At 34.7% G+C, this 15,830-nt stretch overlaps 2 protein-coding genes across 6 annotated transcripts; both read right to left on the bottom strand.

Annotated features, from left to right (window-relative positions):
• Window positions 1–1,788: 1,788 nt before the first annotated feature.
• Window positions 1,789–7,858, bottom strand: LOC127901024 (C-terminal binding protein AN-like). Of its 5 annotated transcripts, none has more exons than XR_008052997.1 (8): window positions 6,714–7,854; window positions 5,359–5,512; window positions 5,133–5,263; window positions 3,880–4,671; window positions 3,732–3,779; window positions 2,851–2,964; window positions 2,429–2,553; window positions 1,789–2,182 (listed from the first exon to the last, which is right to left on the bottom strand). XR_008052997.1 is itself a non-coding variant. In XM_052436824.1 (7 exons), exons 1-7 carry the CDS (start codon window positions 7,296–7,298, stop codon window positions 2,479–2,481), a joined length of 1,899 nt encoding a protein of 632 aa, XP_052292784.1. In that variant the 5' UTR covers window positions 7,299–7,854; the 3' UTR covers window positions 2,230–2,478. The 5 variants fall into 5 exon arrangements, 3 of the variants coding, with proteins under 3 accessions (XP_052292784.1, XP_052292785.1, XP_052292786.1); XR_008052998.1 differs by having other exon boundaries at window positions 1,789–2,179; XM_052436824.1 differs by lacking the exon at window positions 1,789–2,182 and having other exon boundaries at window positions 2,230–2,553.
• Window positions 7,859–8,528: 670 nt separating this feature from the next.
• On the bottom strand, window positions 8,529–11,407 carry LOC102620873 (uncharacterized protein At1g01500). The gene is made up of 2 exons (XM_006491120.4): window positions 10,474–11,407; window positions 8,529–9,403 (listed from the first exon to the last, which is right to left on the bottom strand). The coding sequence occupies exons 1-2, from the start codon at window positions 11,140–11,142 to the stop codon at window positions 9,173–9,175; spliced, it is 900 nt and encodes a 299-aa protein (XP_006491183.2). The 5' UTR covers window positions 11,143–11,407; the 3' UTR covers window positions 8,529–9,172.
• Between the last annotated feature and the right edge of the window lie 4,423 nt (window positions 11,408–15,830).

Here is a 15,830-nt window from a genome sequence, read left to right as displayed (position 1 = left end):
TTTGTCTTGGATTATTTAAGTAATTTCAATTAAAAAGAAATTTTATGAAATTTTTTTACAGGTATCAAAAGTCCTGCCCTAGTTAGAATCCAGACATAAATTGAAATAGGCATATGAGGCCCAGTCCAAAAATGTGCTAAAAAGAATATAAATAGTTGGGCCTTGCTTGGCATTAAGTACAATTACAGTGAAAAAAATTATAATTATGAAATAAGAGTTAATAAGTATGAGTAATGATACAGCCACAAACTCTTGTACAAACTTATTTTGTACAAATTGATGTGGCATGATAAGATTGGTTGAATTAAACATCACTTGACCCACATGATTTGTTTTTATTAATTTATATTTTCATTCAACCAATGAATTAATGCCACGTCAGTTTGTACAAAATAAGTTTGTACAAGAGTTTGTGGCTGTATCATTACTCAATAAGTATATAGTAAAAATAATTTTTAAATAATAATTTTGACAAAATTAATAAATATATAACAAAATTTTCATCATAAGAGTGTATAATCAAATCAAATTAATTTCTAAATTACCGGTATTAGTGTCTATTAAATACTTTAGTATTGTAATTTTTAAATTACAATTACCCAACTTCAATCCCAAATAGAATCTTACTCTTATAACTAAATAAGAAAAAAATCAAGCTCTCAAAACTACCTAGAAAAAACTATCGAGAAGTTAGAACCAGGAATTGCCAAGCAAAGGGTCAAAAGAGTGACTCACAGAGACTTTCTTAAAGCAAGATTTTGATTATTTTATCAACATTACATATTTATTCCTATGACTTCTTCGATAGTACTTTCCCTACAAGAAACGTGAGCAACAATACGTTTTAAGTACCCAAATATTTTAAGTTACAACTACCCAACCTCAATTTCAAATAAAATCTTACTCTTATAACTAAATAAGAAAAAAATCAAGCTCCCAAATCTACCTAGAAAAAAACTCATCGATGTTAGAACAAGGAATTGCCGTGCAAAAGGTCAAAAGAGTGGCTCATAGAGATGGCAAATATCCAATTATGGAGGAAAAATATCCATCTAAACACAAATTTATAATTATCCATAATGGATATATCCATATCCATATCCAGTATTTAATATTGGACATAGATATGGATTTTATCCATATAACTATGAAGATCCATGGATATTTTATTTTTATTATATAAAAATAAAATATAAAATAGTTAAAATTCTAATATTAAATTTGGTTATTAAACTATTTATATTACTAATAATACATACATATATATATATATAAAATAAAATGGCGGTGCGGTGGTCAGTGGCGGCGGTCCGGTAACTTTCCGACAAATTCCGACAGAGATCCGGCAATGTCCGACGACATTCCGACGAGGTCCAGTGACTTTCCGATGGATGTCCATTTATAATATTAAATTAATAAAATAAAATAATAATTATTAATAGTATTAAATAAGTTAAAAAATTAAACGATAATTTTGAAAACTTTAGTTTTTAATATAAGAGGAATTTAAAATTTTCACTAGTTAATATAAATATTTTTATAATTGTTTGTTTATTATATTTTTTATTTTATAAAATTAAAATTTTTTAAACTTGTGTTAGGTTAAACAGATATCCATTGGATAAAAATAATTATCCATATCCATCTATATCCATCTAGATATAATTTTAAAATATCCATTTTAAAATCAAAAAATTTTTGGATGAATATTATCCGATCCAATTAGATGGATATTGTAAATATCCATTATGGAGCGATCCAGTTGCCATCCCTAGTGGCTCACACAGACATCCTTAAAGCAAGATTTTGATTATTTTATCAACATTACATATTAACTCCTATGACTTCTTCGATGGTACTTTCCCTACAAGAAACTTGAACAGCAGTACGTTTTACGTACCCAAGCAATTTTCAGTGATTAAAAAGATCTTCTAGGTAACTTAAAAATTTTCACTTTTTGTTGTCTCATGGGTCAATGGAGTTGGGGCACCTAACTAGCCCCCCAGATTAGGGCCTGGTCAAGACGGACTCGTGGTCCAAGTCGGTGCAGAGAATATATATATATATATTCTTGTAGGGAAATTACCCACGAGACATTTATCATTTTTAGTGATTAAAAGCCTTCGAAAGGAAATTTGTCTTGAGTACTACCAAGTGCGCCACACAAGCATAGCCCTACCTACTGAAGTTAAAAAAAAGATCAGAACAATTTGCTACAACAGTGATCAATGATAGAACTTCAATGAGTCTTCATTGATGAATGGAAAATACCCTATTCAAATAAACAAAGGACAATCTCTTGTACATTTAAGTGTAGAGTTATTCAAGAACCAAACCCACTACCCATGCAAAGGCGGAAATTTTTTAACATCTCAAAATATAACAAAAGAAAAAATTACTTTACAAGCAGTTTTCAGGAAATACAAACCTCAAATTCTCACAAGGGGCCAAAAAAGGGTCAAAGGCTTCTCAACTGTCCTAATCAAGCCAACGAGTAATCCCATCATCCTCTCCAACCGCTGCCAGAATCTCAATACGTACATCCAAAAAAGCCTGCAGTTTGAATCAAGAGAAGCAACATAGGACTGCATTTATTTATTTATTTTTGGTGCCAGGTTTACTGAAATTTCAGTAACTACCTCTTAAAAATCAATTAAAATGGACCATAAACCTAAAACCTATATCAAATCCAGCGCAATCAAAGTATGAACCCTTAGCTATTTGCTAATTTCTTTGATTATAACTATCATTGAAAAAGCTTAAAGCCAGATGGAACTCACAATTTTACCCAATGCATTGGCAGGGCAAAATTTAAAGGATTTTAGGAAAGAAATAAAAGAAAAAAAATACCAGGGGATTTCTGCAGTTGACCAGCCTGCATTCCTCTAGTGGACCTTCTATTGCCCAACTCTCCCAAGCATCAAAGCTGTGACTAGCAAATACGAATTCCATTCTTCTATTAATCTGCAATGTTAAGATAGAATCTGACTTCATCCCCGAGCACTGAACCATATGTTGATGCATTGGCTTACTACTTCAATCAGGAAAAAAAACAACAAAACAGAGTAGAACACATCCTTCCCATTTTTAGAACATTTCATACTGAAAATATTCTTTCCATATTAGATATGAAAAGCAACATGTGAAGTAATGGAAAGTTAGATGAATAAGATTTTTAGGAGGAAGAAATTAGTTATAATTTCAAGTTGATGCATGAAACCTATATCTGTGGTTATTTAGCAAGTGAACAGCTTACCCTCCAAGAAATTCCCCGCATAGACTCTGAGGTTCATAATCTGGTTTTATTAAATGAAATGTCAACTTAGCTTAAAATGAACTCTCTAAAAGATGATTAAATTAATCTATGCCAAGTCTAAAACTTCTGGTCTGTGATACATTCGGGGGGGGGGGGGGGGGGGGGGAAAGGTCCCAGCAGCAAATGCAAAGTTCTAATTAACCACCACCATTAGGAATTACTAGAACAGTGTAATCATGTCACAGAAACCACACTATTCCCATAATTATTCAGATCTCAATTCTTTACCTGAAAGAGATCAAGATCTAAGTTCATAAGTGCTATTCTCTCAATCATTAACCTTCTAAAATTTAAAGAAGATTTGACCTGTACTTTCTGGAAAAGAAAGAACACTCTACATTCAACTCTAAAATGTCTGGATAAAAAGTAAAAACCTCGCAACTAATTATGTAAGGACTAAAAGTATAAAAATTACCTGCAATAACTTTCCTCCAGCAGTAAAAGAACGCAAACCGATTGTGTCCTGATGAAAAGAACCAGAAATCATGTTGGCTAGTAAAAATAATCAACTCAAATTGTGCTTACCATATAGTTACACTGAGTAAAAAGAACCTCCGACAAACCTTGCTTTTGCAAATAAGGAACTGAGCCGCAGGATCTCTTTTTGTTACATTTGACATTGTCTCCAGGATCCAACCGCCGCCTTTATGTCTTTGCCTGGAAATGTGAAGTGCAGGGCGATCTCTTGCGTATAGAGCTACAACATACCCATCTTTCAGTGTTTCACCGGACACTTCACTAAGCTTTTTGCTAGATCTTGAAAGCTTTTTGGAAGTTGATTCTTGTATTGATTCTATAGGTGTTTTCCTACTTCTCAATTCTTCAGGGGAAGCACACCGAGAACTAGCTTGATCAGTGCCACTCATAGCAGTATCGTCTTCTTTGTGTGAGGTACTTTCTTTTTCTAATGCAGAAGGATCATCTGGTTTCTGCAAAGATTTTTGACGGGCATGCCTCTTCTTGGCCTTCTTACCTGACCTGCTGCGCCTTCCATCAGATTTAGTGTTAGCAGAATTTTGAGAAAAACCTGAACCCTGAAGTTGACTGGGAGAATCTCTTGACCAACTGATCCCCTTTTTCAGGGAGTCTTCAGGACTAACTTGAATATCATCTGTCAGTTGGCCACCAACAGAACCCTCCAGAGTGCTAACTTTGTCCAGTTTGTTGTATTGTTCAATTTCATCATCTATTTCATTTTCACATCCTTCCGTGTCAGAAATGGCATTCTTCGGAATAACACCATCAAAGAAGAATGTCTGTAATACAGAAATGGCCTTGTCCCTTATCTCCATCCACACTTCTTCACTATAATCAGCACTGCGAGGTAGTATCAGTACATTGGGCATCTCTCGAACCTGAAAGCAAGTGAATGTGAGACAGACCAATGGTGCTGAAAAACCACGTGTAAACATGCACATACAGAGAAGTTTTTCAGATATTTCCAGATTATGCCAAAAACAGAAGAATTGAGCACAATGTATAATTTGAGATCAGCTGCTCCACAATAGCTAATGCAGAATGTTTTATGCACAAAGAATGTCAAACAAACTATAAGTTAAACAAGGGTTTCAAGTGTCCAACACTTCATTAGAATGAGAACTAATTAACTAGCTACAACCAGCAGACATGTTGAAATTTATCCAAAGAAGCAACTCCATGTAAAAGAATGCCACAGAAGAAATATTAATAAGGGGTAGAGGAAAAGTAAATGGAACCTCATGGAGGTAGCTGTCAACAAAATATCTAATGTTTACTTCCTGGTAACACAATACACATGCCATGCCTTAAACTCAGGCCATAAGCATAGTTATCATACCCATGCTTCCATCCATTGTGGCCCTTCAGCACCATCCAGGGCACAGCCAGCCAAGGTGCCATCAATTAAAAGCTGCTTCACAGCACAATCGTCCAATAGTTGACTGCTGCCCGTATTGACAAGAAATGCCCCTAAATAGAGATGAAAGATTTTTCCAAATTAATAAGCAAATAGAAGAGATCTCAAAACATTGCTTAAGAGGTTCAATGTGAAGGAATTAATATACCGGGCTTAATATGCTGCAAACATTCTGCATTGATAATCTGAATCGTTTCATCTGTTACAGCGCAATGAAGTGATATAACATCACTTGCTGCTAGTAAATCATTAAGGGTATCCATCCTTCGGGCAGCTGAAGGAAATGTTACCTTACCTTTGCCCTGAAGGAAAAAAAGATAACTCAGAAAATCAAAGTCCAAGAATAAACACCAAATTATATGCATAGAGAAAATCAAAGCTCAAAATTGTCCAAGGAGAACTTCTAACCATTTGATCAGGTACACGAGCATTAGAATAATTCACTATATTTCATTGCAAACACTTTTTAAAGCTGCCAGGTCATTTCTAATTTCAGTAGTCCTCATGCATTGTTAAACATATAGTCACCTATATCATACTAACTGATCCATCAGGTTCAATGTATGAGCTGTAACTAGAAGCGCATATCTTCTAAGATGAAGAGTGCAATCGATATAGTACCGTGCTTAACTCTCCAATTCAGCAAAACAAAATAAATGTTTAATTTGTTTAGAATCTCATATGGAACTGTTGTAATCATGACTTCGACTCAAATAATTGTGTACACCAGTCATTCATATTTAAAACAAATGCAGTAAAATGTTAAAGAGTTATAATGGAAGACACCGAACGTTATCTTCATACAAAATATCCACAGCAACCAAAAAAGTGTACGAAAAATATACAACTAGTCCCAGCTCAATACACATCACCACAAGATCCGCTCTGAGCTTACCTTCTGCAAGTTTGATACCCTAAACCATGACCAGATAAACCTCTTTAACATAAGCAACAACTAATTGTGCCTGTCACCATAACTAAAGAAACTTAACCCAGCAGCAGAGTTCAAAAAAACATATTTTTACTTCGTTTGTAGTTCCAAATAGTGATGATCTTGCTCTATATCTTAACCCTAACTACAAGAACCACACAACTTAGCAATAAGAACAAAAGACCAAGTTAGTCAATATCAGTTAAAAAGCATATGTTGAATCCTAAAAAACCATCAGGAATTGCAAACATACACAATCTCACTCTTTAGGTTGTGTCTTAACACCACAACCATCTCAGAAAAGAAAAACTTTTTTCTAGAACCATTCAGCAACTTCTAAGAGAACACTCAATCATAATCTACCTGTAACACAGCCCCTCTATAATAATATATTTAATCTATTCACAAAATCACATTTTTAGCTATCAAAACTTTCATAAGAGTTACAACATGAATAAGAAATCAGCAAATTCCATCTGATTCAACACATACGAACAACAATAAAATTGCAGCCAAAAACAAATATAACATAAAATTTTACTTAAATTTAACCATCATTATCAAATGCGTACCTCAGGAACGTCAAAATAAAGCACACTCATCTTGAATGATAAGCTTCTTGTAGCCAAGGCCCGGGCCGACGCAGATCTACCAACGATCCCCAAAACTAGTCCTCTACAACGCCTCATTCCTCGACAGAGAGGCTGCACCGAGCCAAGCCATCCCGATGCCGAAAGCGCGTGGCGCGCGAGCAGATGCGTCCGTCGCAGCAAGCCGAGGAGGAGAGCCATCACGGTGTCAGCGATCTCCTCAGCTCGAGAGGTATCCACGTGGATTAAACGGAGACCGAGGTCGGCAGCGAGCGCGGAGTCGACGGTGCGGTCGGAGGAGCCGAGGCAGAGTATAAGCTGGTAAGGGCGGAGGCGGCGCTGCGCTGCGCGTGGAAGGTACGCGAGAGAATGGAGAAGGACGGCAGCGGCTGCTTCGATCTTTCCATCGGCTAAGCGGCCGAGAGGTACGTGCTCGACGAGTGCGACGCCAGCTAAGGAGTCTTGTTCTAAGACACAATCTTCGATGCAGTTGAGAGCGACCACAGAGGGGAGAGGTGTAGGGTTATCACGATGAGGCATTGCCGCAGGGAATCTGTTTTTCATCATCTCCTGGCAAGAATCAAGTGTGTTGTTTCTTCTTCACCTAGATCGGCGTGGTTAGTGACTTAGTGGTGATGTCACTTGTCAGTTGTGGTGGTTAGGGTTTAATGATGTAATTACATTTCTAAGGGCTAAGTTGAAGGATGATTTCGATGATCAGTGTTTTTTTTCCCCTTTTTTTTTTTTAAATTTCTTTACTTCTTTCAGTTGCTGCTGCTGCTGCTCCAGAGGCAGAGGAGAAGTTGAAATGACCGCCACGGAGTCCTGTGCTGCGATCCACCTAAATCTTACCCTTTTTTTATTTATTTTGTCTTTTTTTTTAGATCATTCCTGTTATGTCCTGGTTTTTGTCAGCGATGACCCATGTAAAACATGTAATTTAGGGTTTCTCATCAGTTTCAAATTTTAAAGACCGGAAGCCTATAAGAAAAATGAGAGGAAACTAGAAAGGAAGAACCTCGTATTTTTTCATCTTCGTCGCCAATCTTTTTGTGCGTGAACTTCCTGCTTACTGTAAGTTAGTTTTTTTCGTTTTCTTTTTTTTTTTTTAACTGTAAGAAATTGAAACAAATAAAACCTTCACACGAGGCTTCATAATCGCACCTAGTGGGTTTCTAAGATGGTATAGAGTGGAGTCCCAATAAGTAGGAAGGAATCGATGTACACAAGAACGAACCGCTGGATGCAACAAGGATTTTTTGGCCAGTGGTAGTGGATACACTAAATCCGAGTAGGAAGCAAGTCAAGCAACACTTTTGCTAAGGAATGCCGTAAACTAGTTGCACGTAGAAAGTTCGGATACAGTTGTGATACTTGGTAAAAGCAACACTTGGGAGATGATGTGTTTGGCATTTCCTTTGCTTGATGAAAAGAAACTGTTCTGTTCTCAACATACATTAATCAAACCTGCTTTCTGACCACATGAGATTACTAGCTAATTATCAACACACAAAAAAGAATCATAGAGAAAAAGTGGACAGTTCTGGAAGAATAGTCAACCAAACATAAGCTAAGAAGTAGTTTCAGAAAAATAATAACAATAATAATCATCATCCGTACAGAACCCTACAGCAAAAGAGATACATTGTGCTCTGCAATTTCTAACAATTTCTATCCGAAAATGTGCTGTGAACCACATACCAACAGATCCGCCGTGGTCTAATGATAAGAAACTCATCCATCTTCTCAATGCTTCCAGTAGAAAAGACAAGAAACTGTGGTCGATAAAACTGCTAATAGGCATTGAAAAGAATTTTCATTTATTTCAGAAAGAAACAAGTAGCTCGCAACAAATTAAAATTAATAAAATAAAAGAATTACCGCAACCTAGATACAGAACTTCAACACTGTTAGATTAACAATGAAAAGTTCAAAACAAGAAGACTAAAAACTTCACATCAGAGTAGCAAAATTTTACAGGACAGGCAAAATAGATACAATTTTTTCACACCCAGGTAATTTATGCTGGTACTGAAGAGGTCTCTATATCCCTTACACACACATCATTTACTAAGAACTCCAGAGCTAATACCTTAAAGGCATGCTGGTGCAAAGATCGATCAGCACATTACATCACATCCATATTTAATTCAAAACAGCCTCATAGTCTAGATAGCAGTCATGAGAATGAGACAGACGATTCATCTGCTCCCCAACAGCTTTTTGACAAGAAGAAACTCAAACTACTAACGGATACACCATACACCTCTTTATCATCTACAAAAACTCATGACCAACATGTTTTAAGTTACCTTCTTATGCATAGGTTATTAACTCAGCTAAAGCTGTGAGGTATCTCTAACTTCCATTGACATCCCCAAGAATTTTACTTTCCTTTCTCATTGAACCAGAAAAACAAATTCCCAAAGAAATGATTAAGTTCAGGAAAACCTCCTCCTAAACCTCCCAGTAGCTGCTTGATATGAACGCATTAGAAGACCAACACCAATTCCAACTCCGAGGCACATCCCTAAGCCAATTCCAACACCAACTCTAACACCAGCATTAAACCATGAAAGTTGGCCATCCTCACCATAGTACATGTCTTCGGAGTAGATTTTCTCCCCAATTTTTCCATCCAACTCGTAATCATTGAACTCCGCTTCTGTAATCTGCATAGCCCCAGAAATAAATAGACAACCTTTACTGGAATAGACAGACATTGATTAAAAATGCAATTGCATGCACATGTTAAGTTAAAAAAAAAATGCTAAAAGATTCAAAAGATACCACAAATCTCAAAAAATACACAGGAAAATAACAGAAACATGTATGAAAAACATATATTCTGCAACAGTAATCTAAAGCCAAAAGCCATACTTGAAAATAAAATTAAGCAGTGACATCAACACGTCGTACAGTTGGCATTCATCCATGCAGCCAAAATAATTAAATAAATAAATAATAAAAAATAAAAAAAGAAGAAGGCAACGAAAAAAACCTTCAGAGTCCTATGTATGGTAAACTTTTTTTAGATCTCCAAAGAGGGTTTCATGCAATTCGAGTTAAAACCAAGAGAATGACAGAAAAAAATAGTAATACTAAACAGACAAGCTGGCCAGTTTGGGAGGATGGCAGAAGCTTGCCGATAAAGGATTGTGCATGTTTCTCAAAGGTGTTGAGTTCACAAGTTTATAGATCTCGCTTCATTTTCTGCAATTACAAGAACACAAATTAACATACTGGTTTCATGCATCCACTTTTTGATGCAATAGAACATACTCTACATAGAGGACAGACATAGTGGGAGAGAGAACAAGTTCACCTCGTAGACCAAACCAAGAATTCAATATACAAGGAGACATCAAATTCATTTGCATTGCATAAAGATTGCCATCATGTAAAAGTACAGACACTAATAAAATCAGTCAGAGGCTCAAGAAGTTCAAAGCAGACTATAATTAATTTGGTGTCGCCATAAGCCACCATAAGTTTTTTTTTTTTTTTATATATATGCCATCAAACCTATTCCAACTTTTGAAATCATCAAATTTTGTGTAACGATTGGAAAACTGATCGTTATCGCCAAGGTTAACTACATAGTCAAGCTGATACAAAATCCTAATCAGAATCCCTAACTTTCATCTCTCCACCATACAAACATTTGCAATGTAAAAGCATCCCATTAAAAATTTCAACACAAGAAAATGAAACAACATCAAAATCTCGAATCTCAATATACCTGCAATTTCCTTTGTCGAACCAACCCATTACCGCCCTTCAAATTCTTCTCAACCTCCTCATCCTCTGGAATTGAGTCCAGCATCCAGTGTCTGTACCCCTTCCTTCTTGGACTCACCTGTATCGTCTTTGTCAAAATCACCGGCACACCTCCACAACAACCGGCAATATAAACCTCAATAGCCGGAGCCGAAACCCCAAGCTTCGGTTGAAAAAACGCTGAAGAACCAGACCCTATCGCCGTATAACAATCCATACTCCACCCCGCCGTCCTCGAATCACTCCCATTATTCCACGTGGACTCCATCCTCTCCAACGACCCACACAAAACCATGTCCTTGTCAAAAACCTCAAAATCAATACTCCCCGTCACGCGAACGCTATCCGTGCTCACATACGTCACCTCCGATGATTCCTTATTGAGCTGATCGCGACGCAGGGTTAGCGACGTCGTATCGGATGAGGGAACGCGTGAGCCGTTGATTTCTAAAGACACGCCGATCTCGCGACGCTCGTGACAGAGGGTTAAGTGATCGGGCACGCTGGAAATCACGCAAGGCGAGATCCGCACATAAAAGAGCCTGATTTCGAGCCACGCTGAGTGCGTTATCGATGAATTTGGTATTAGATGGTATGAATTTGAACGTTCATGAGAGTCTTGATGATCCATCAAGAGAAATTATAACTTCTTCAGACGGAAGATTTATTGAATTAAATTAGAGTTTAGGAGCATGGAGAGTGAGAGATTCGACGATTCGGTTTTGAAATTGAGAAAATTTCGGTAAATGGAGAAATAATAGACGCGGTTGTTGCGTAAGAGTGATTGATTTGAGAAATTAGGGTTTTGGAATCACGCATTGAAAAATGGAAGACAAGGGTTTTGGTAGGAATCTTCCAAGGTGGAGGTGGTTGAGATCTTCTGTTAAAAGAGGACGAGGACACGGTCAAAATCCGGTTTAAGGGATTGACGCTTGACAACTATGCATGTGAGTTACACGTGTTACCGTTACGAGAGTCTGCTCCTGCCAATTTTTTTTGTTTTGAACAAAAAAAACATTAAAGCTTTTGGTCTTGTCGTCTAGTGAGAAACTATTTTATTGTTTATTGATTTGGAGAAAAAAATCCAATTAATGGTATTTGAAAATAATTTTTTTATTATTTTATAGTTCTAAGAAATAAACATTTATTAAAACATATTCCAGAAGGTATTTTAGTTGGAAGGACATATGACTTGTTTAGTTATTTTATCTGACAATGTTAAATCTTTAACTTGAAAGTTCAAGTTTGAGATTGATCAATAATTGAAGCACCAAAAAATTTCAGTAATGAATGAATACGATGGTACAAAGGAGACACAGAGAGAGGGATGAAGATGGTGAATTCATTTTATACAACTTAGATTGATTTACAGCATCTTCTTTAAGTTTTGAAAGCTACATGCCTGTGAAGTTACCTTCGCCATTACTTTGGCCTTGAAAATTTCTTTGAAGATGTTCTTCGATCCAATTTCCAAGCACATATGGGAGCTGAGGCAGTCCTCAATAATCTAATTTCAGATCAATTCAAAGAGATAAAATTGTATTATCATATCTCTATTTTTTTCAATTATTAAATTTAAAATTACCTTTTCACCTAGTTATAATATTCTTAAAATGATTAAAATTTTTTATTAATGGAATAACGTATACCGCTGAATAGGATACATATTTCTTACACTATTGATGCCGTAAAAAAATTACAGCATTATAAAGGGACCCTTAATATTATTATTTATAGATTATATTCTAATTCACAAAGTCCAACTCTAAGTGTAAATTTATTGGGGGTTTTGGTATAGTTTGTTGGAGACTTTGATAAAAAATAATAATAATAATAATAACTAAACATTAAATATTTTTTTCTTTGCTTTTTTTTTTTTTTTCAATAGGGACTCAAATCGCCACCAGGTGCCAATATTTGGTAATAAGAAGAAACTCATGCAGGTGTAAAGAGTTTGTTAGTGAAGTGATACATTGAGTTTATTTTTATGTGATATATTATAGGGTTAAAATTGTAAATACGGACTATAGAATAATTGAGGGCGCTGATAGCTCCACGCAAATTGTTGTTGTTCTCAAAATTGTGGGAAGGCTATTGGTGCATCTCCACCATCTTTATCAAATCCCTTTTTCATTACTATTCTTTTTAATTCCCAAAATAACCTCCTCAATAAACCTTTCAATTAAAAAGATTATTTATCCAGTTTCACTGTCAAACCTTTTCAAATGCATATTTGGTGTTCTTGCCTTCTTCAAAACAAATAAAAACATGTAATTAACTCAATCGTATGTATTTTTAATTTATTTAAACAAAATAAGCACAAGCCTAGTTGTCTCCTAATTTGCTCATAAAGATAGTAATTTGTTAAAACTTTACAAAACTATCTGTGCAGCAAACACAAATTGAGATAAAACCTAATTTATATCACATTCTTACTCTTTTACATTCGACTGCTTTTTTGTGTTTGTAAGTTTATAGTGGTTGTAATAGAGAAAATGACCAAATAAAATAACCGGGGGTGAATTTAATTAGATAAATTCTTGCCTTTAATATAAAGAATAAGATTATAAATACAAAACAAGAGGGATTTTATAAGGAAAATAGAGGGGTGGCAGTAGTGCCACTGTGCCAGTCCGAAATTCTTCCGTGATTGGAAGATATGCAAAACCTCGTGCAAGAAGGCTTTGTTATTCAAACCCAAGCCCAAACCTACAGAAATCTTTCGATGAGCCCATGCGTATCCCAACTCATTGTTAAGTAAACCCAGCCCCGTACAAAACTGTTTAGCATCGTAGATATCACGTCATCGTGCCCTCTTTAATACAATGAAATATTGTTGACTTTGATATCATTTTTAAATCATGAAACCATACTTGTGTGTGTTTTTTTTTTAACTGTTTTCTACTTGCAAAAAACAAAAAAAAAAAAATGAATGCCACTGTACTCACCCTTATTACTCAAGCCTATGAAAATGACAGAGGGCCTACAACTAAAACGATAAAATGCCAACCCAATCAATCATCAATGAATCCAAATTTGTATAATTTTTTTTTTATTTAAATGCATTGTTACATGATATGATACAGTGAGTCTTCTTAAAGTGAATGTCCGATCATTTCAAATATTTATTTTTAAGGGAAAATTTTAAAACAAAAAGCATTGTTCATTTAGGTTATGTTTTGGGAGCTTGGATAAATTGTGGGATTGAATTAGATTTTGGAATTAACAAAATAGTCTAATTCTAAAGTATGTTTGGTTGTCATGGACTAATAGAGTAGACTAAAATTTAGTCCAAAACAATTGGAATTTTATCAATCCTTATATTTAGATGGATTTGGGTGGGATAAAATTAAATGAAGAATTTGTGTCCCCTTTATCACTCTTTTACTTTTCATTTAACCTAATATTTTAATTAAAAATTAAACATAGAAATTAATTTCATAAATTTTTTAGCCTATAATTTTATTTTATATAGAATATCAAATTTGTATTCATTAATTGTATTATTAATTTATTAGTATTGAATAGTAAACATAAAAATAATCAACTATCTCTTAATAGTAGTATTGAATATTAAATATTAAAACCAATAATTATCAATATAATTTAAAAATATTATATTATTTAAACAGTTATTTAACTTTATTAAATTAAATTAGTAATATATATAATTTAATTTAATCTAATTTAATCCGATTTAATCTTAAAAGTTAATGCAATCCAATCTTATCTTTTAAATGTAGATATGCTGATCCAATAACTTTATTCTCCCTCTTGAGCTGCTAAGATGTCTTCGAACGGCTTTAGTGGTCCCTTTAGTTTGTTTCTCTTATTCCCTTCGCCACTCCGTCCATCTCGTGGATCCCATTAATTCTTTTTTTTTTTTTGAATACTGATTAATCATCATATTACTGCATTACACAGATAGTTACAACTGCTATTATAACAGATATATTACACTGATATTTACAATCAGAAATACATGATTGAGACTTATATTATTACATTGAATTTTGTGAAGTACATGCCCAGACAAATAATCCTTTACAGAAGAGGGATGTCCATACTCCATTCGTATTGCACGAGGGAGAGGAAATTTTTGAAATATTAAACAAATAAGCACGTTAGCCCCCACAAATGTTTTTGTGGGGACTTAAACCATTACCCTCACAATGCTTGTGAGGCCAGCAGCCCACCACTCCGACCAAGGCCGAAGTGACGATCCCATTAATTCTCTAAAGAGTCGGTTTGGGGCCTGGTGGGGCAACTACGCTGCATTCTCCGAGTATACGGAGGGTGCAATAGTCGCCCTAAACGGACCCCAAATAACTCCATCTCCGTGGTTCGTCCTTCCCATTTAACACGTGTCTCATTCTCTTTGGTTCAACTAAAAACTAAAACTAAAACATTCTCCGACACTGATGTAATATATTATATTATTGGCATGTGTCTCATATTATTTTTAATTCGTTGAAAAAAGTTAACACGTGTCTCATTCTCTTTGGTTGAACTAAAACTAGAACATTCTCCAACACTGATGTAATGTATTATGTAATGGCAAATGATCATGTAACATGAGGGCTCCCGTATGTAATTGTCATGGGCCAAACTAATTATTTTTAATTCGTTGAAAAAAGTTAACACGTGTCTCATTCTCTTTGGTTGAACTAAAACTAGAACATTCTCCAACACTGATGTAATATATTATATAATTGGCATACGTCTCATATTATTTTTAATTCGTTGAAAAGATAAAACATGTGAATATGTGATTTATGGGCCGTCATTTTTTTGACACAATAATATGGGAAATTATACCCAGTGTCGTAACTTTTTAATGCCAAATAAATTAATAGATCTAATTAAATGTTGACTTTTATTTTTATTAAAAAAAAAATAATGGGCTCCACAACATATTATTAAATATTTTTTCCTCCTCCTATTTTGTCTCTATAATTAATATGATTTTGATTCTTTGCATCCTTTATTAGTAGTGTTGAAGAACTATCTTATACGTAATCTCCATATTTTCTACTAAAGTAAAAGCATCAATAGCAGATATAAAACATAAAAGAATTAAAGAAACCAAAAAGTTGAGTAGCACGTTGTTTGTTTTGAATTATTAAACAACATTACTCTCTAAGATTGAATGTAAAAAATTATTATATATTTCCTCATATGAATAAATGAATAATGTCATAATATATAGTTAGAAGAACTATCAACCAAGCATTGTACTAAAATCCCATTGGTGAGTGATGTTTAATACGCTTTACTGTCTTCTTTTTCCAATATTGTCTTCTATACTCGATCTTGTTA

This window comes from Citrus sinensis, chromosome 3 (genome assembly GCF_022201045.2).
Source record: "Citrus sinensis cultivar Valencia sweet orange chromosome 3, DVS_A1.0, whole genome shotgun sequence".
Lineage (NCBI taxonomy): Eukaryota > Viridiplantae > Streptophyta > Magnoliopsida > Sapindales > Rutaceae > Citrus > Citrus sinensis.
The sequence above is the reverse complement of the archived record's forward strand: the minus strand, read 5'-3'. Positions and strand labels throughout refer to the sequence as shown.

Bases quoted from the DNA above. Each gene is read 5' to 3' on its own strand.
- LOC127901024 (XM_052436824.1), bottom strand. From the start codon at position 7,298: ATGATGAAAAACAGATTCCCTGCGGCAATGCCTCATCGTGATAACCCT. The intron at 5,264-5,358 runs GTATATTAATTC...ATCTCTATTTAG, and splicing joins TTTGCAGCATATTAAGCCCG to GGGCATTTCTTGTCAATACG. The intron at 3,780-3,879 runs GTTTGTCGGAGG...TCTTTTCATCAG, and splicing joins TCCTTATTTGCAAAAGCAAG to GACACAATCGGTTTGCGTTC.
- LOC102620873 (XM_006491120.4), bottom strand. From the start codon at position 11,142: ATGGATCATCAAGACTCTCATGAACGTTCAAATTCATACCATCTAATA. The intron at 9,404-10,473 runs GTATATTGAGAT...GGGGCTATGCAG, and splicing joins TTCGACAAAGGAAATTGCAG to ATTACAGAAGCGGAGTTCAA.